Source organism: Pipistrellus kuhlii, unplaced genomic scaffold, assembly GCF_014108245.1.
Source record: "Pipistrellus kuhlii isolate mPipKuh1 unplaced genomic scaffold, mPipKuh1.p scaffold_m20_p_70, whole genome shotgun sequence".
In the NCBI taxonomy this organism is placed as follows: domain Eukaryota; kingdom Metazoa; phylum Chordata; class Mammalia; order Chiroptera; family Vespertilionidae; genus Pipistrellus; species Pipistrellus kuhlii.
The window spans coordinates 726,715-745,067 of record NW_023425574.1 but is presented as its reverse complement, the minus strand read 5'-3'; the positions used below and the strand labels follow the sequence as shown (position 1 = coordinate 745,067).

The window sequence follows — 18,353 nt, the reverse complement described above, 5'->3', positions numbered from 1 at the left end:
TAACGATCAGTTATGTGGTCAGAGTTCCCTTTTGTGTAAAAATACTGCTGTAAAATAATTGCCATTTTATTCTCAGAATTTTATACAATAGCCATCTATTGAGATAATTCTTATTGTTGCTCTGAGCCGTGGCTGGAGGTGTGAGCAGGCCCCCAGGGGGAGCCTGCAGCTCTGGAAGACCATGGCTCCATCCCGCAGGCAGGCCAGCGTGGCCGCAGCTGCTGTCAGTCCTTAGAATCTCGTTTAACACTTTCTCAAGCTCAGAGCTGACTTCAGCCAAGTGAGTTTTCATGTGGAAGTTACCAAAGCCCTCTTATTCTGGATGTGGTCTGTGCGTTGAGGGCAGAGGCACCCGCCAGAACAGCAGAGAGTTTACCCAGCGGCTTCTCTGTCATCTTGTAATTGCATGCTTCTGCCTTTGCAGAAACACACCGAGGAGATTACCAAGCTGCGAAACGACTTTGAGAGGCAAGTGCGAGGTCAGTGTCTCACTTCCTGCGTGCCACCCGTCAGAAAGTGACTCTGTGGGGCTCATCTTCGCCGGGCTGTTAGGCCAGGTCAGCCCAGCCCAGATTGTGTGGGGAGAGTCTGGTCGTTTGTTCAGGCCGATGGACCTCAGCACCCCAGAACCAAGTTTTTTCTGTGTCAGCTGGGGAGGCTGTGGCCACCACCCACTTCCCTGCTCCTGGCAAAGACTGGTGTCCGGGAGCAGGGGGTGGCCACTCAGTCTCGTGGGCAGTGTTCTCAGTCTTTCCCATGGCTCCTGGCCTGAGGCGGTCTGTCCAGCTTTAGTAACAAAGCCCTGTGTTGTGACCGGATGGCCATAGGGGTCATTGCTAGCGACCATGGGATGGGCTGAGCTTAGCTCTTGTGAGCCCTGCAGGGTGGAGTAGCCACGACTGCCCCGGGCAGAGGACAGCAGGCATGCGGTGTGCCGTACCTGCCCCTTGAGCATCAGCGGGAAAACCCTCTTAAACCACCCTCTTCCTTGGCGGATGAGCGTGGGCAGCACTGGCACAGCCGGCTGCTCTCTGCTCAGCGGCCCTGTGCGCTGCTGCCTTTCAGAGATCGAGGCCAAGTATGACAAGAAGATGAAGATGCTCAGGGATGAGCTCGACTTGCGGAGGAAGACCGAGATCCACGAGGTGGAGGAGAGGAAGAACGGCCAGATCAGCACGCTGATGCAGCGGCACGAGGAGGCTCTCACAGACATGAAGAACTACTACAACGACATCACCCTCAACAACCTGGCCCTCATCAACTCCCTCAAGGTGCCGGGCTGCCGGCGCCAGCACAGTGTCCCTTAGGAAATGTTTCTGCACTGTCCTGGATGGAAATCCACAGGGAACGTAACCCCTCCGTGCCTGTAGCCGAAAACAGGCTGTTGCCCTTGTGTCGGGTAGGAGAATGAGTAGGACAGTGTCCGTCATGAGAGTAAATGCCCAGGCAGGACTGTGGTTGGAACCTAGCACAGAGGTATGGGCAGGTGTCATTGCCACCTACGTGCTGGCAGGGATGGGGTTCCATAATGCAGGAAGCCCTGCATGGGGTACTGAACAAAGCGTCATCTCCTGAGAACCTCGTTCGCAGGACATTCAGAGTAGGTGTGTGTGTCTCCATAAAACAGGTCTCATTGGCCTGCGTGCCCACAGTGGCAGGACTTGCCTGTAGCAGGTGATCTTGCAGCCCTGGCGCTGCCCGCTGATCCCTCCTGCACACGCCTGTGCCCACAGGAGCAGATGGAAGACATGCGGAAGAAGGAGGAGCACCTCGAGAAGGAGATGCTGGAGGTGTCTGCGCAGAACCGGCGCCTGGCGGAGCCGCTGTAGAAGGCCCGGGATGAGATGAGCGAGATGCAGAAGAAGCTGGGTGACCACCAAAGGGACAAGCAGATCCTGGTTGTGAGTGTCCCCTGCAGTCCCCTCCCTCCTTGGCTTCTCCTGGCTCGAGATGCCTCCTGGGGCCTGTGTAGGGCTTGGCCCTAAGGACAGGAGGGCGTCTGAATCTCCATTTTCTGTGAGTGGAAAGGAGGTGGGGGAGCGTGTAGAATCGGTGCCCACATCTGCCGTGGTGGGGATGAACCACTGTGTCTTTGAGCCAGTTCTTCCTGGAGATTATTCCTGGTCTCGCCATCTCCAGGAGCCTCCATGTGTGCACGCATGAATCCTGAGTGCCTTCTGCGCTCACCCCTCCTCTCTGCAGGGCACAAAGGCATGCTTGAAAGTTACCGAGAAAGAGCTCAAGAGTCTGCAGTGGGAACATGAGGTGCTGGAGCAGCGGTTTATCCAGGTGGGCAGCCAGCAGCCCAGCGGAGACTTGTCCCAGGAGGTCCCGCTGCCTGCTCCTCCTCCAGCTCTCAAGGAAGCCATGGCACGTTCTGTGGAAGGCCCAGGTCTCACCCAGCAGATCCCTGGTGGGGAGCAGTGTGCCCACCTGGCCCCTCTGGCTCATTCTCCAGCCAGCATCCTTTCCTCTACGTACATGGATGTGCACGTTGGGAAGAAGTCATGGAGGCCTGAGACTAAGTAAAAACAAGAGGGTTCCCCTGCTGCTCAGCGCTGAGCCTCACAAGTGTTAACAGCTTCCGTGTCTCCTCCCAGCTCCTCTTGAGTGTCCATGGAAGTCCGTGGGTGGGACTTCCTGCCTTAGACGCAGCGCCTTCCAGCTCCCAGGTCCTGCATAGTCGCTCACTCTGGTGTCACCCGTGCTCCCCACCAAGTGCAGCTGGCGCTGAGGGACGCCTGCTCGTCCTCTCCTGACAGCTCGTCTGTGCCTCGTGGGCGCCTCCTTAGGGAAGCCAGTTCCTGGTGATGGAATTACTGGGCCAGAATGTTTGTGTTCAGATTTCAGATAGCCCGCCCAGAGGGCTGTTGATCTCACCCAAGTGCCCAATGGGCCGCTTCCTTCTGCACCAGCTGTCGCGAATCCCAAACTCTGCTGCTGTGTGATTGGTGGAGAATGTCTCGGTGAATGTGCTTTCCTTAGATTTCCATTGAGCCTGAGATCCCTCCCTGCAGTGTCCGGGGTCTGCCCCGGGCAGAGCATTGCCACCTGCTCCATTTGTTAGTTCAGGGTGCTCCGTGGCCAGCGCAGGGTGGACCATGGGCCAGAGCAGGACACCCCATGTGCCAGGTTCCTCCCACTGATGTGCAGGAGTGCCTGTGAGTTCGTCATATCGACACCCTCCAAGGCGCTCAGAGGGGCCTGCTGGCTTCAGGGAGCCTGCGGCTAGAGGGGTTTGGTGCCGAGGGCACAGGCTCCCTGGTGTGGGTGGACTCTGCGTAGATGGCACGCTGGAAGGTGTGTCTGGCCCAGGCCATAGGGGGAGGGCTTCTTGCCGGTGAGATGGCCCAGCGGAGGCGTCCCTGCAGGTGCAGCGGGAGCGGGACGAGCTCTACAGCAAGTTCACGGCGGCCATCCTGGAGGTGCAGCAGAAGACCGGCTTCAAGAACCTGCTCCTGGAGCGCAAGCTGCAGGCCCTCAGCGCTGCCATGGAGAAGAAGGAGCTGCAGCTCAACGAGGTGCTGGCAGCCTCCCACCTGGACCCCGCCACCCTGAGCCTGGTGTCCCGCAAGCTGGAGGTCAGTGCCCGATGGGCCCGGGGGCAGCTGGATGGTGCCTGTGCTCCTGCCCTGGCAGGTGGCCTGCAGGGGCTCTGACTGGGTCACTTGTCTCATGTTGGGACCCCACGCATGTGCAGCCTCCATCAGCCCAGGTACCCACCTCGGCCAGCCCTGGGGAGGGGCTCCCCACACTCTCTCACTCAGAACTCGGCTCGCTGCTACTGCTTCTTAGGATGGGTTCAGCTTAGCCTGTCAGGTGCTAGGTCTCAACTGTTCTGTAACTTGGGGGCCTGAGCCCCTTGGGCATCTGGTGGCCGACCCAGACATAGGCCTGGGGGACAGCTGAGTCTCCTGTACTCTCAGGGAAGTCACTATGCTGTGTCCCACCCGGGCAGTTAGAGGGAGCTACATCTGGGCAGAGGCCATAGCATTTGCTGACTTGAATCCTGTTATTCACAGCACCCTCTGTGCTGGGATTGGCCCGGGCCCAGGGGACGGGGTGGGGATGCGGGAGGGGGCAGCAGTAGTCAAGGCAGGTGAGACCTCGGCGCCGTGACCTTGGGCCAGCAGGTCAGCTGAGGCATCAGGGTAGCGATCGCTCCTGCCTCGCAGGCGGAGCCCTGCAGCACCTGCAGGTTCTCTCTCACCCAGAGACGGGCCTTGTCCCTCTGTTCCCCGACCTGATTTTGGGGGTGGGGGGGTCACAAACAGAATTGGTGGTGTGAGATAAGCGGTCTTGGTGCTGCCAGGGGAGTGTGGCTGATGCTCAGAACTCAGCCAACTGGGCCACCTGCTCCTGCCAGGCCGTGGGGCCCTGGGAGACAGATACGTGTGCACTGGCCTCCGTGTTTTCTTCCAGAGGCCAATCCCCCTCCCTGAACGGGGTCTTCCTGGGGAAAGGTCTGTGGTATCGGCGTGGGGCCTCCTCACCCTCTGGGTGCAGGTGTGTTTATTCTGAGAAGTAGCATAGGCAGCATTGAAAAAATATTATTTATTTATTTTGTGTTAATCCTCACCTGAGGATATTTTTCTATTGTTTTTAGAGAGAGTTGAAGGGAGGGGGAGAGGCAGAGAGAGAAACATCCATGTGAGAGAGACACATGGATAGGCTGCCTCCTGCACACACCCTGACCAGGTCCAGGGGTCGAACTCACAACCTGGGTGTGTGCTCCGACTGGGACCCGAACCCGAGACCCTTTGGTGTGCAGGCCAGTGCTCCAGCCAGTGAGTCCCATCAGCAGTTCAGGTGACACGAGCCCCTTTGGCTCACACCCCGAGGATGAACCTGTCAGGTCACCGTGTCTGTACGTGAAGCATTGCAGCCACTCCTCCCGCCCAGCTGCCCTGCGGCCTGCAGCTGGCACTTGGTGCTGCCATCTGGGTGGGAGAGATTCGAAGCTGTCAGCTGTGTCCCTGACTTTGGGACCGGGGAGGACTGTGGAAGGTTCTGGGGAGGACATACTGGATCTGCGATCACACAGGGACCTGCAGTGAAGGCTGAGCAGGATGGACTTGTCACAACTGCGGAGGGGCTGGGAAGGCCAAGGCGAGGTCCTTCCTGCATCCTGGCTCAGTGGCCACAGTGCTGTGGGACCGAGTCACCGGGACAGTGTGGGCGGGGGTCTGGGGTAGTGCAAGCACAGAGGAGGGCTTGTCTGTAGGCAGCACTGTGGCCCTGGGCCTGGGGCTCCTCTCTGACTGGTGCCTCTGTCCCTGAGGGTCACCAGTGTGAGGAGGGGCACTGCAGCTACACCAGGCCAGGGTTGGCGTGGGCGAGCTCTCGGCTTTCCTGGTCGGACCACCAGGCCTGCGCCTCTCACTTCTCAGCACCCATCTCTGCGCAGAGGCAGGCGCCGTCTCCCTCTCTCCTGGGGGACCTTTCCGCACGGCCTGCTGCCCGTGTGGACACACGTGGATGGGGCCAGGCCACTGTTTCCTGGACATCCAGGGTCACTGTGAGAGCCCCAGATGCATACCCACGGCTGCTCAGTCTGTCCCGTTCCAAAGACAGGTCTGCAGCTCCCATCTGCATTTCTCTCCTCAGGATGTTCTGGAATCGAAGAACAGCACCATCAAGGACCTCCAGTACGAGCTGGCCCGGGTCTGCAAGGTAGGAGGGGCCCCGTCTGCTTAGTGCACGCCCTCACCTGGGACCCTGAGATTCCTGCCGTCGCCTGCTCGCTGGTGGCTTAGGGCAGCTCTGGGTGCCCGTGTTCCTCCAGGGCAGCCTGGAGCGCTCTGGGAAAGGAGGGCTGGTCTCTTCCCGCCTCCTGGTCTGACCTGGCTGCCGTGGCGATGGGAGTCTGCACCTCCAAGCAGGGAGCAGTTCCAGGTCTAACCTCTCAGGCTCCTTTGTGAGTCTGACGAAAGCTGCCTGCCATTTCTGTACCAAAAACGCACATTGAGGGCTCTTTGCCCCCCAATCCCCCCGTTGTCTGTCCCATGAGTCCCAGTGGCCTGGGTCCTGCTCCCAGCACAGCCCCCCCTCCCCCCACTCCGGCCGGCATTCCCCATGCTGTCTGGGCTTTGCCTGTGGTGATGCAGACACATAGCTGCCTGTGCACATGTTTACCAACGCAGCCACCTATCAGGACTCAGACGTGCCCGTGGTTCTGTTTTCTGTGCTTCTGTTCCATGCGAGCCTGGGCTGTGCAGCCTCAGATGGAGGCGTCTGTGGTGCTGGGTCTTCCCTTCCCCTCCCAGCCGGAACCTTCCCTGGATGCCCAGCCCCTGGATACGTGTGCACCCAGAACTGGTGCCAGCTGCTGGCCGTGCAGCTATTGGAGCATCTGCACAAGCTGTCAGGAGGCCTGTACCCCTCAAATGGCGAGAGCCAGGCCCAGCCCCCACTTCTCTCTGGATCTCCGCTCAGTCCTCCCTCTCACTCTTGACCCAAGTCCCAGCACCAAGTGTAAAGATGTTGTAAGAATGAAAATGTTTAAAAGCTGTTTGTGTTATCTCAACTCCCTAAGGTCTCACCCCCACCCCCTCTCAGTGATGGGAACAGGACCCTTAAAGTTGTCTCAGAAAACAGCCCCGAGCAGGGAGTAAAGGGAGCAATGTTTGCTCCAACAAGATAAGAGAAACAGGATAACAGAGTAAACTTTGCTTTGACAGTTAAGTGAAATAGGGTATGAGATTACCAGACAGGACTGTTGACTTAGAGCAAGCCCTGTCATAGAATATGTTATTAACGAGCCCAGCACCCCTTTTAGAATTCCTTTGTTCCTCTCTTCCCCTCCATGTGTAACCCCTCCCTGAGGAATGGAGAATAACTGACCTTGCCTGGAGGGTAGAAAGTTGCTACTAACCCCTCCTGGGCCTGAAGGCCAAATAAACAGTCTGGGGTAGATAAGGCTGAAGGCCAAATCAGCAGACTGTTAGTTTAGGCTAAACAAACAGAACAAACCAAGAAGGGAAATTAGGCCATCTGGCCAATGCATGCAACCATAGAAACGACCTCCACCCCCTTTCTTTGAAATGTATATAAGAAGCTGGATTTGGGACTGCGGGCTGCTGTTTGCCGCCTGCTCCATCCTGGCGGCAGCAGCCCAGAATCGAATCTGTAATAAAATTTGTAATTAGACTCCGCAATTGGCTAGTTGGAGTTATTTCCCGGGTAGGGGGGCTCTGCCTCTTGGGTGGTCTGGGCTCCATTCAACAGATGTGAGGACGATGTGCCCTCTGGAGGTTTTTTCCTGAGTCAACCGACGCTCCAGGCGCTGCTCAGGCATCGCCTCTTCAGACCCTCCAGCCACCGACGACGACGACGTTTAGCCTTTTAAAGACGCCTTTCCCAGAGGGACAGAGCCATGTCCCCGGACCTGGCAGCACTGTTGGCCATACTGAGCTCTTCTGGGATGTGGGGGTCCCGTGTTCCCCATCAGCCGTCTTTGTGATCCCTCCTTCCCGCCCTCCACAGAGCTGAGTGTGCTAGGGAGGGCACTGCCCTGCCCGGGGGAGCCCTCCCACACGCGCTGTCTCCACAGGCCCATGGCGACCTGCTGCGCACCTACGAGGCGAAGCTCCTGGCCTTCGGGATCCCTCTGGACAACGTGGGCTTCAAGCCCCTGGAGACGGCCATGATTGGGCAGGCCCTGGGCCAGGGCCCTGCGGGGCTAGTGAGCACCCCAACATAGCCCCCCGGGACTTCTCCCTGCACGACCCCCCCTTTACACTGCGGCAGCAGGTGTGTTTTATTTGTTGGGTCAGCGAATGAAGGCTTTCACGTTTGCCGCGTGTCCTGGTGCACGACTGTGGCCAGTCTTCCCCGCCCAGCTGCCCCCCCCCCCCATACACACACCTCCTGCCGGGCAGCACAGCACAGCTGTGCCCAGTGACCGCAGCAGCCTGCAGGTGCCACAGACTTTATTGGTGCCCAAGTCACAGCGCCACTAGGGCTTGGGGTCCAGACCCCCCCCCCCCCGGGAAGCGGGACCTGAGGCCCCATGAGGAGCAGGGAGCCCCTGTGGATGGCTGCGTAGGCTCTCGGACCAGCGGGCGGTCAGCTCCCTCGGTAGGTGGTGTAGGACCATGGGCTCAGCAGCAGGGGGACGTGGAACTTGTGGGTCTCGTTTGTGATGGTGAAAACGACCTGAGAACAGAAGCAGCAGGAGGGAGCACTGTCCCCGTGCTCCCCTGGAGAAGCCGGACTGCGGCCTGAGGGCTGGCTCCCAGGGAGCCCCAGAGCGGCCAGCGCCTGCTGACTGGAAACGGGCTGTGGACAAGACTGAATCCGCTCTAGAGGGAGCTCTTGGCTTGAGGGCCTGCCAGGCTTCCCAAGGTGCCCACCCTGAAACAGGTCAGGCGAAGGGGGGGCAGCAAGGTGAGGCCCAGTGATTTGGACGGGACTTGTTCAACACCCGTGTCCACAGGGGCTTAGTCACCCTCCACCCTGCCCCCTAGCCTGACCCGGGGACGGGAGGGACACCTTTCTCCTGGGAGCTCAAAGCAGGTGAACTCACTGCCTGCCAGTGCCCTGGGAGAGGGGGAGGGGCACTGCCCTGGGAGAGGGGGAGGGACACTGCCCTGGGAGAGGGGGAGGGGCACTGCCCTGGGAGAGGGGTAGGGGCACTGCCCTGGGAGAGGGGGAGGGGCACTGCCCTGGGAGAGGGGAGGGGTCAGTGCCCTGGGAGAGGGGGGAGGGGCACTGCCCTGGGAGAGGAGGAGGGGTCAGTGCCCTGGGAGAGGGGGGGGGGGCACTGCCCTGGGAGAGGGGGAGGGGCACTGCCCTGGGAGAGGGGGAGGGGTCAGTGCCCTGGGAGAGGGGGGAGGGGCACTGCCCTGGGAGAGGGGGAGGGGCACTGCCCTGGGAGAGGAGGAGGGGTCAGTGCCCTGGGAGAGAAGGAGGGGCACTGCCCTGGGAGAGGGGGAGGGGACACTGCCCTGGGAGAGGGGGAGGGGTCAGTGCCCTGGGAGAGAAGGAGGGGCACTGCCCTGGGAGAGGGGGAGGGGTCAGTGCCCTGGGAGAGGGGGGAGGGGCACTGCCCTGGGAGAGGGGGAGGGGTCAGTGCCCTGGGAGAGGGGGGAGGGGCACTGCCCTGGGAGAGGGGGAGGGGCACTGCCCTGGGAGAGGGGGAGGGGTCAGTGCCCTGGGAGAGGGGGGAGGGGCACTGCCCTGGGAGAGGGGGGGGGGCACTGCCCTGGGAGAGGAGGAGGGGTCAGTGCCCTGGGAGAGAAGGAGGGGCACTGCCCTGGGAGAGGGGGAGGGGACACTGCCCTGGGGGAGGGGGAGGGGCACTGCCCTGGGAGAGGGGGAGGGGCACTGCCCTGGGAGAGGGGGAGGGGCACTTCCCTGGGGGAGGGGGAGGGGCACTGCCCTGGGAGAAGGGGGAGGGACACTGCCCTGGTAGAGGGGGAGGGGCACTGCCCTGGGATAAGGGGGAGGGACACTGCCCTGGGAGAGGGGGAGGGGTCAGTGCCCTGGGAGAGAAGGAGGGGCACTGCCCTGGGAGAGGGGGAGGGGCACTGCCCTGGGAGAGGGGGAGGGGCACTGCCCTGGGAGAGGGGGAGGGGTCAGTGCCCTGGGAGAGGGGGGAGGGGCACTGCCCTGGGAGAGGGGGAGGGGCACTGCCCTGGGAGAGGGGGAGGGGCCAGTGCCCTGGGAGAGAAGGAGGGGCACTGCCCTGGGAGAGGGGGGGGGGACACTGCCCTGGGGGGGGGGAGGGGCACTGCCCTGGGAGAGGGGGAGGGGCACTGCCCTGGGAGAGGGGGAGGGGCACTGCCCTGGGAGAGGGGGAGGGGCACTGCCCTGGGAGAAGGGGGAGGGACACTGCCCTGGTAGAGGGGGAGGGGCACTGCCCTGGGGGAGGGGGAGGGACACTGCCCTGGGAGAGGGGGGGGGGCACTGCCCTGGGAGAGGGGAGGGGCACTGCCCTGGGAGAGGGGGAGGGGCACTGCCCTGGGAGAGGGGGAGGGGCACTGCCCTGGGAGAAGGGGGAGGGACACTGCCCTGGGAGAGGGGGAGGGGTCAGTGCCCTGGGAGAGAAGGAGGGGCACTGCCCTGGGAGAGGGGGAGGGGCACTGCCCTGGGAGAGGGGGAGGGGCACTGCCCTGGGAGAGGGGGGAGGGGCACTGCCCTCCGCAGGACCTTGGAGTCAGTGAATCACAGCCTCCACTCCATGCCAGCCTGTGCCCTCACCTCCACATAAGGGTAGAAGCTGTCCTGCCCCCTTTTCTTCCAGTAACTCTCTGTGTCGAAGGTCAGCTTGTAGATGCCCGCCTTCATCTGGCCTGGCAGCAGGAGACCAGGGCAGCGGCCATCGGGGTCGGTGTAGCTGTTGGGGAGAGGGACGAGGTGCACCCCTGCCTGGCTCTCGGGATCTCCACAATTCGCAGCCTCACACACCCCTGCAGCCTGGCTCGGGAGAGACTAGTGCCTGGGGTTAAGGAGCAGCTGTTGTCCAGCACAGAGAAGCAGGAGAGGGAAACCTCCCACCATCTTCCCCAGGAGCAATCATCACTCTATTTGACCTGTATTTTTCCATGTACTCTCTATCAGTATGCTTATTTATAAAATGAGAAGAAGGCAAGGTGGATGACACTGTTCCTATTGTTTGTAACCTGGACGAGACGTGCAGTACATGGTGTGTGGCTTTCGGGGTCCGTTCCTGTTCCAGGTGGCCCAGTGCCCCATGACTCTGCTGTGCAGGCTGATGAGCTGGCACTGTGGTCAGAGAGCACCGCTCATCTGCACTCGGGGAGTTGGGAACCGGTCCCTGCGGCCCCCAGGGGACTCCATGTGCTCTTCCAAGACCACAGCCGGCCTTCAGGTGGGCCCTGGGCCCGCAGCCTTTGTGAGGCACGGAACAGGGAGGGACACGCTCCACAACCTCAGGCCCTGAACTTTTTGGGCCACCAAGTGCCAATATGCCAGCCTGGGCCTCCCAGCAGAGCTGAGTGCCGGGCATCAGCCGGGGCCACGAGAGCACAGCTGCCAGGCTGGTGCGGGTTGTCCCTGCTTCTGTCTAAGGGTCACTAGGTGCAGTGAGAATAAAGGAAGAGAAAGTGCTGTGTGGTGAGCGGAAGCCTTCACTGGCCTAGCCTGACCCCTGACCCCTTACCCCTGCCCCCTGCCGGGAGAGGCTTCAGGAGCCGGCAGGGGACGGGGGCCCTTTTCTGAGGGAAGGGCTCTGGACCCAGCGCTACCCCAAAACCTACCTTCTCCTCAGTTCTGTCCACTGCTGGCCATGGTCCTTGAGCCTCGACAGACAGAGGCAGAGGCCTTGGGCTGGGAGCCCGGAGGCAGTGTCCAGCACGTGTGTGGTCATTGGGCTGCGGACTGGCTCCATGCCTCTGCCCTGGGCCAGGAGAGAGGGACAGACAAGCCCTGTGTCCACACCAGCCCCAAGGAGGCAACACTTAGAGCAAACAGCCCTGTGGGATGGAGAGTCCCAGGAAGTCCCTGAGACGGATGACCAAGGCTGTGGTATGCACACACTGAGGTTCAGGTTGTCAGCTATGCTGATCTCTTCCCCATCATCCCCACTGGGACTCTCCCCTCCCCTCCCTCCACCATCGCTTGGTGCCGCCCTGCTGGTCAGTGCTGGTGCGAAGCCAGGCATTCCCAGTTCTCCCAGCTCAGCTTCCAGTCCGGAGCCCAGGCCGATGGGACGGGACCGCCCTACCTCCCTGAGCCCAGGCGGACGGAACGGAACTGCCCTACCTCCCGGGAGCCCAGACCCGCGGGACGGAGCCCAGGCCGATGGGACAGAACGGGGGGTCGCCCTACCTCCCGGGAGCCCAGGTGCCGCTGGAGTGCACGCAGCCGTGGGGCAGACGCCGAGCTCATGCCCAGTAGCTGGGAACGGCTGAGCTGAGGTCACCCCTCCCGCCTCCGCCTGAGGGCGCCTCCCCGACCGCCCGTCCTGCCGTCACCTCCCTGGCCCGGACCGAGTGTCTGACCCAATGGGGTGGTTTGTGGGTGGAGGTACCTCTCGGTGCCACCAGTACGGCCCCAGGGACCGCGCTCGGGAGGGGCCCAGGTGGGCCAGCGGGGAGCACGGACCTGTGGCTGCAGAGGCAACTCCCACCGGAAGTGAAATCGAGGGGACCGTCTGGGATGGGCGGCCATCAGGGAACCGAACGGGAGGGGTGGGACTGGGCGGGGCGGGAGGCGGGTGGAAGCGGGAGGGTGGTTCTTCCCAGATCCACTGTGGCCTCTAGCTGGGCCTGGAGGTGGCTCACGAGCCCGACCCCCATCAGGAGTCCCAGGAAAAACGTGGATTTTTTACCTTCTGGGACAGTCAGCATAAATATATATATTTATGGACTTCAGAGAGGAAGGGAGAAGGAGAGGGAGATGGAAACATCCATGATGAGAGGGAATAATGGAGTAACTGCCTCCTGCATGTCCCACACTGCGGAGCTGGCCCACAACCCGGGCTTGTGCCCCCATGGGGAATCGAACCTGGGACCCTTCAATCCAAGGGCCGACGCTCTATCCATTGAGCAACACGGGTTAAGGCAGGAGAGTATTTTGATGGAAGCCTCTCAAAGGTTAGGTAAGGTGTTCAACTCTGTCCTAACAGGCCCTGTGACGATGCCTCAGTTTCCCCATCTGTGAAAAGGGGTGTTAATGACTCCTGGTTGTTACGGTTCCACAGAAGAAGACAGATGAGCTTGTGCTCTTGTCCCACTGTGGCCCACTCTGGTGTCCTGGGGCCCCTCTGGCCTCTTCTGTCTCCCTCCATGCCCACTCTGCCTCCCTCCACCTCCCAACCCCTTCTCCTGCCCCAGTTCCACACACTAATTGGCTGCAGAAATAAGGAGAGTTGCATGGTGTATCTATTGCTGTGTGGAGTGTTGCTCTGGACACAGGAACTGTTTTTTCTAACCAAGGTGTATTTTCTAATAATTCAGTAGTGAGCATGGACTATCTGTAGGTTTAGAATCAGGCCCCTTCAAGGTAGGGATGATGACTCTTGTAGCAAAGGTTGAAAGTGAGCTGTTTATAACTCTGAGGTGATTTGGAAATATCTATTTGAAATGTGCACACACATGACATTTGGCAGGGCTTATGTTTGCAGCAGAAAACCCCAAAGGGATGCTGCTTACACTGTTTCGGCAAACGCATGTGGGTACAAGAGACTAGAAACAGCCAGAATGTCCTCACTCTGCACAGATAAGGAGTTCTGTCACACCCCTGTATACTCTGCTGTTCTCTGAGAAGAATTAGGTCCATTGTAAGACAGGTCTCCACAAGCATCACACATGTTAGGAATGGAGGCAGTCATTTACAGCTTTGAGCTTTAAATATCTGGTTACAAAAGCTAGCTTGTTCAATGCTCTAAAAGATCAATGGAAAAATTACCCCCAGTAAGGATTAACAACAAACAAAAAACAAGAAGTCTCAGTGTGACTTCGTGGGGGTGAGTCGGAGAGGAGGATGGTGTTGTAACCTGCCAATCAATGCGTCCAGGCTGCCTGTCACTTCGTTAGCCAATTCAGCAGAGACAGGGTTGAGTCACCTAGGAGCACTTCTGATACTGCCAGCAGCATGGGAGAGCAGCAGGTCATTCGCAAGAATCTGTTCTGCACCCCGTAGCCAGCTGTTTATATAGGGCAGGGCAAGGGTTATAGCAGGCCTGGGGAAGTAGGCTCTGCGGGCTGGGGTGGGACACCATCGTTTGGGCAGCAATGTTGTTCGTCTTTCCGTGATAATTTAGGAGTTAGTGGCTGTGACATGGATAGTGAGAGCACTACATCATCTCATACATGTCATTGATAAGGTCCATGGTGACTTTACTGATCATATTTCAGCAGCATGAAAATGAGTCTCCCCTTCTAGTATCTCAAAATTCCAATAATGTTTCCTATTTTTTCAAGTTACTTCTGTGACATCAGGTTATTGTTACTGAGTACCTTTTTTCTCATAGTAAATAAATTGTAAACACATTTTTTTTTGAACATAAGATTCTTGTGTTGAAACACATTGTTTTAAAAGGTGTTCTTGTAACTGAAAGGGTTCTGCTCGATCTCTGTTTCTGTCTCTTTCTGAATGAAAGATCAGAAAAACCTGTAGAAATGTGCTAAGATTAAGCATCCCTTATTTTGTGATTTATTTTAATGTAAACATAGAGCAGACAGTTATTTTATAGGATAAACGCTTATATTTTCTTTCAAGTAGGTAACTGATTATACTGTACACATTTATGGTTCTATATATGATACTTATTACTCCAGCCCTCAAAATACTAGTTCAGCCAATTGCTGCCCAAAAATAATCCTCTGCTGCCCTCCTGTGGCCATTCAAGGAATAACATCGTGTTTCTGTCCATGGTGCTGACATTTCAGCTAAAGCCCTGTGAACACGACTAAAAATTCTACGCAGAAAAAGAAGGAAAACAAATCATCAAGGCTGTCCATAGCGGCAACCATTCCTTCCCTCATTTTTAGAAGTCACGGCTCTGAGTCTTGACCTGTTCCCACCCCATCCATGCAAAGGGAGGCCCCGGAGACTGCTGCATGGAGGTTCCCTTTAAGGTGACCCACATTCTGCCTAATGCTCCGTGGTGCTTCTTTTAACTAGAGAGCAGTGAGTGAGTGTATGTCTGGCAAGTTGTGCTCTAACCAGTTAGCCACACCATCTATGGTTTCTATTAAATTCATATAAATTGGAGGGGTGGTCAAGGGTCAGAGGTCAAAGCTGGGGCTCAGACTAGGGCTGGGGTTACAGTTAGGGTTTTTGGGTGAGGGTGAGCATGATGGGCCAGGGACTGGGTCATGGCCAGGGTCAGAGGTGGAAAAGGTGAATTAGCTTGGAAATGGAAAATTTTAATGTATCTCAGCATCATCCAAATTTGTTGTCCGTTGCAAGATTTTAGTAAATTCCAATATGGCTTCTTACTTTTTCAAGTTACTATAGTGACATTAGGTTATTAAAATTTAATGCTTTCTTCTCCTAGTAAATTAGCTGTAAACACATTTTTTTTCTGAATAAAAGATTCTAGTTAATACTTTGGTTTTGAAACATATTGGTTTTGAAACCTGTTCCTGTAATTCAAAGGGTTCTGCTCAATAACCTATACCTGTCTCTTTCAGAATGAAACGTGGTAAGACCAAGCATCCTTTATTTTTTGATTTTTTTTAAAAAAATATATTTTATTGATTTTGTACAGAGAGGAAGGGAGAGAGATAGAGAGTTAGAAACGTCGACAAGAGAGAGTCATCGAACAGCTGCCTCCTGCACACCCCCTACCGGGGATATGCCCGCAACCAAGGTACATGCCCTTGATCGGAATCGAACCCGGGTCCCTTCAGTCCCCAAGCCGACGCTCTATTCATTGAGCCATATCTGTTTCGGCTATTTTGTGTTTTTTTAGAATGTAATCATAGAGTAGAATTATACACTACTTTTGTGGGAGAAACGCTTATAGTTTTATCTTCTGATTATACTGTACATGTCTATGGACCTATATATTTATTATGCTAGCCTTTAAGGGACTTTGTCAATTTCTGCACAAAAATAATCCTCTGCTGCCCTCCTTTGGCCATTCAAGGAATAACACCCTGTTCCTCTGTCCATGGTTCTGCAATTCCAGGTCAAGCCTCCTGAACATGACCAAAATTTCTGCCCAGAAAAAACACCCCCAGGAAATCATTGTTGCTGTCCAGGGCAGCAATCATTATATATTCACGGCTCTGTGTTCTTAAATCTTCCCACCCCAGCTCCCCAAAGGGAGGCCCCCGTAGACTGCTGCACTGAGGTTCCCCTTGCAGTGACCCACCCTGCCTGCCTACTATGTTCCGTTGGTGCTGTTGTTAACTACAGTGGTGAGTGAGTGTCTGGCAAGCAAATGCTCTAACCAGTGAGCAACACCAGCTACGAACTGCATGCACTTTTGTTGTGTTGATAATCAGAATTTATTTTTACCTCTAATTGACATACAGTAATACATTACTTTCCGGTGTAAAACAGTGATTGAACATTCACATCCCTCACATAGTGATTATCCCATTATTCTAGCTCACATCTGTCTCTGTTTCCTGTGGTGCAGTTACACCTCCATGCCTATTTCCTGATAGGCGTGATTGACTTTTCCAGCCCCAGTGGGGACAACCCAGGGCTGGTGTTGTTCAAGGTGGATAGTGAGCAAGATGGTGGCAGAAGAGCAGCTGTAGGATAATGTGTTTCAGAGGATGGAGGGGTTGTGTGGTGGAGCAGCGTGTGTGATTGCAACACTTTAGGGGCTTAGGCTAAAGGAGCAGTGGCTGTCTGTAGGTGATTGAGGTAAGGAGATGAGACTCGAAGTGTTCTGCAGCTGCTATCACAAGACATGTCCTTCCAGAAGTTCCAGGGAGAACATGCAAGCCTTTTCTATCTCCTGAAAGGGGAGCACCCTAGATACCCCACAAGTCCCAGTGTGATTACAGAGGCCCTTATAAGGAGGCGGCAGTAGGGTCAGAAGCGGACAGATAGGTGAGGCTGTGCTGCTGGCTGTGGACGACGGAGGCCAAAGGAGAGGCATGTCTTGGGGGAGGCTGCAGTGTCATTGTGGGCTTGTCCTCCCTGTGGTTGTGGATGCCATGCATCATGTCCTGCAGGTTCTGGTGGAACATGCGGTTGATATGTCCTTGACCCTCTCGAGTGCTCTAACGATGGCGGCTTGCGTGCCGGAGACCCGAGAAGCCCCATGCCAGATGGTGTGCAGGGATGGGGGGCCGCCTTTGCTCCTTGGGGAGCAGTGCTCTGCCGTCTGCCACTGCGGGGCATGCAACCAGGCCAGTCCCTTGGCAAGATCCCTAGGGCAGGCTGCGCCCCATTCCCTTTCCCCTCACGTTCCCTCTACTCACTTTTAAAAATATAAATTTGAGGGCATTCAAGGGCCAGAGGCCAAGGCTGGGGCTGTGGCTAGGGCTGGAGTTGATGTTAGGGTTTCAGGGTGATGGGTCAGGGTTAGAGCCGCGCTCATGGTTGGGGTCAGAAGTGGAAAAGGCAAATTGTAATTGGAAAGAGAATTTGCTTTGCAAAATATGACTTTACTTTGCTGAAGATGAATTTGAAGGGTGAAAGGTGAATTTGTGTTGCAAAATGTGAATTACTCTGTATTTGAGAATCATCCAAATGAGTCACTCTTTCCAGGATCCTAGTCAATTCCAACATTGCTCCATATTTTTTCAAATTACTTCTGTGACATTAGAGTTATTATTACTGAGCACTGTTTTTTAAATGTTAGTAAATCAGTTGTAAAAAAGTATTTTTCTGATGAAAATATTCTAGTTAATAGTTTGGGGTTGTAGCACAGTCATTTTTAACCGTGTTCTGGTAACTTAAGGGCTTCTGATTGATACCTGTGCCTGTTTATTTCATAAGGAAAGATAAAATAATTCTGTAGAAATGTGCTAAGAGTAAGGACTCCTTATTTTGTGATTTATCAGAATTTAATCATAGAGCAGTTATACACTGGTTTTATAGGATAAACGCTTTCATTTTCTTTCAAGGTAGTTACTGTTTATACTGTACACGTCTGTCTACAGAACTGTATACTTATCACACTGGACCTGCAAAGGAACCGGTCAGGCCAAAAACTATCTTCTGCTGCCCTCCTGTGGCCATTCAACGAATAGCACATTGTGCCTCTGTCCCTGGTGTGCAAATCCTAGCTCAAGCCCTGTGAACCCGACCAAAAATTCTACCCAGGAAAACATGGTCACAAGATGAGATGGCCAGGGCGGCAATCATTCCATCCCTGGAAGTACCGTAGTCACAGCTGTGTGTGTTCTTCACCTCTTCCCGCTCCAGACCTGCAAAGGGAGGCCTCGGCTGGTGCACTGACATAATGAAATCCCTTCTATTCGAAACCTGGAAGCCACCATTATCGAGACAGCCAGTCCTGACAGAGAGGTGCTGGAGTCTGGTGAGGCTGCGGCGTCCTCGAGAGAGGTTGCCATTATCGATGCCATCTGTACAGCGAGGCCTCCACTGATCAGGCAGCCAGTCCGGGGCGGGTGGCCTCTCCTAAGGCAGCCATTACGTTGGAGGCCGCTGTCCGTGAGGCAGCCAGTAACCTGGAGTCAGCTATGAGTACAGCAGTGGGTACCGTGGAGGCCGCCATTATGGAGGCAGCCAGTCCATACAGCGAGGTACTGGAGTAGTGTGAGAAGCAGTGTCCTTGCGAGAGGCCACCATAATCCACTAATAAGGCATGCAAGACGTCACAGGTATCCTTCACTAAGGTTATTAGTCATAAGTTTACAAGTTACTAAGATACTGGTTACTAGTTACCAGGGTACATGTTACTGCTTACTAGTTACACGGTTAGCAGGTAACTGATTGCCTGGTTACTGGTA

General features: G+C 56.4%; 2 protein-coding genes across 6 annotated transcripts; one reads left to right on the top strand and one right to left on the bottom strand.

The window, feature by feature from the left end:
- Nucleotides 1–331: 331 nt before the first annotated feature.
- Nucleotides 332–7,796, top strand: LOC118710185 (dynein regulatory complex subunit 4-like). The gene is given in 7 exon segments (XM_036422636.2): nt 332–479; nt 1,066–1,271; nt 1,734–1,901; nt 2,203–2,289; nt 3,372–3,581; nt 5,608–5,673; nt 7,553–7,796. Coding segments are annotated over 7 exon segments (960 nt in total). The 5' UTR covers nt 332–406; the 3' UTR covers nt 7,703–7,796.
- Nucleotides 640–12,104, bottom strand: LOC118710186 (5-hydroxyisourate hydrolase). Of its 5 annotated transcripts, none has more exons than XM_045575868.1 (5): nt 11,996–12,104; nt 11,223–11,362; nt 10,204–10,339; nt 8,036–8,157; nt 640–668 (listed from the first exon to the last, which is right to left on the bottom strand). In XM_045575868.1, the coding sequence occupies exons 2-4, from the start codon at nt 11,351–11,353 to the stop codon at nt 8,068–8,070; spliced, it is 357 nt and encodes a 118-aa protein (XP_045431824.1). In that variant the 5' UTR covers nt 11,354–11,362; nt 11,996–12,104; the 3' UTR covers nt 640–668; nt 8,036–8,067. The 5 variants fall into 5 exon arrangements, 4 of the variants coding, with proteins under 4 accessions (XP_045431824.1, XP_036278530.1, XP_045431823.1 ...); XM_036422637.2 differs by lacking the exon at nt 11,996–12,104 and adding an exon at nt 11,794–11,959; XM_045575867.1 differs by lacking the exon at nt 11,996–12,104 and adding an exon at nt 11,728–11,733.
- Nucleotides 12,105–18,353: the final 6,249 nt, after the last annotated feature.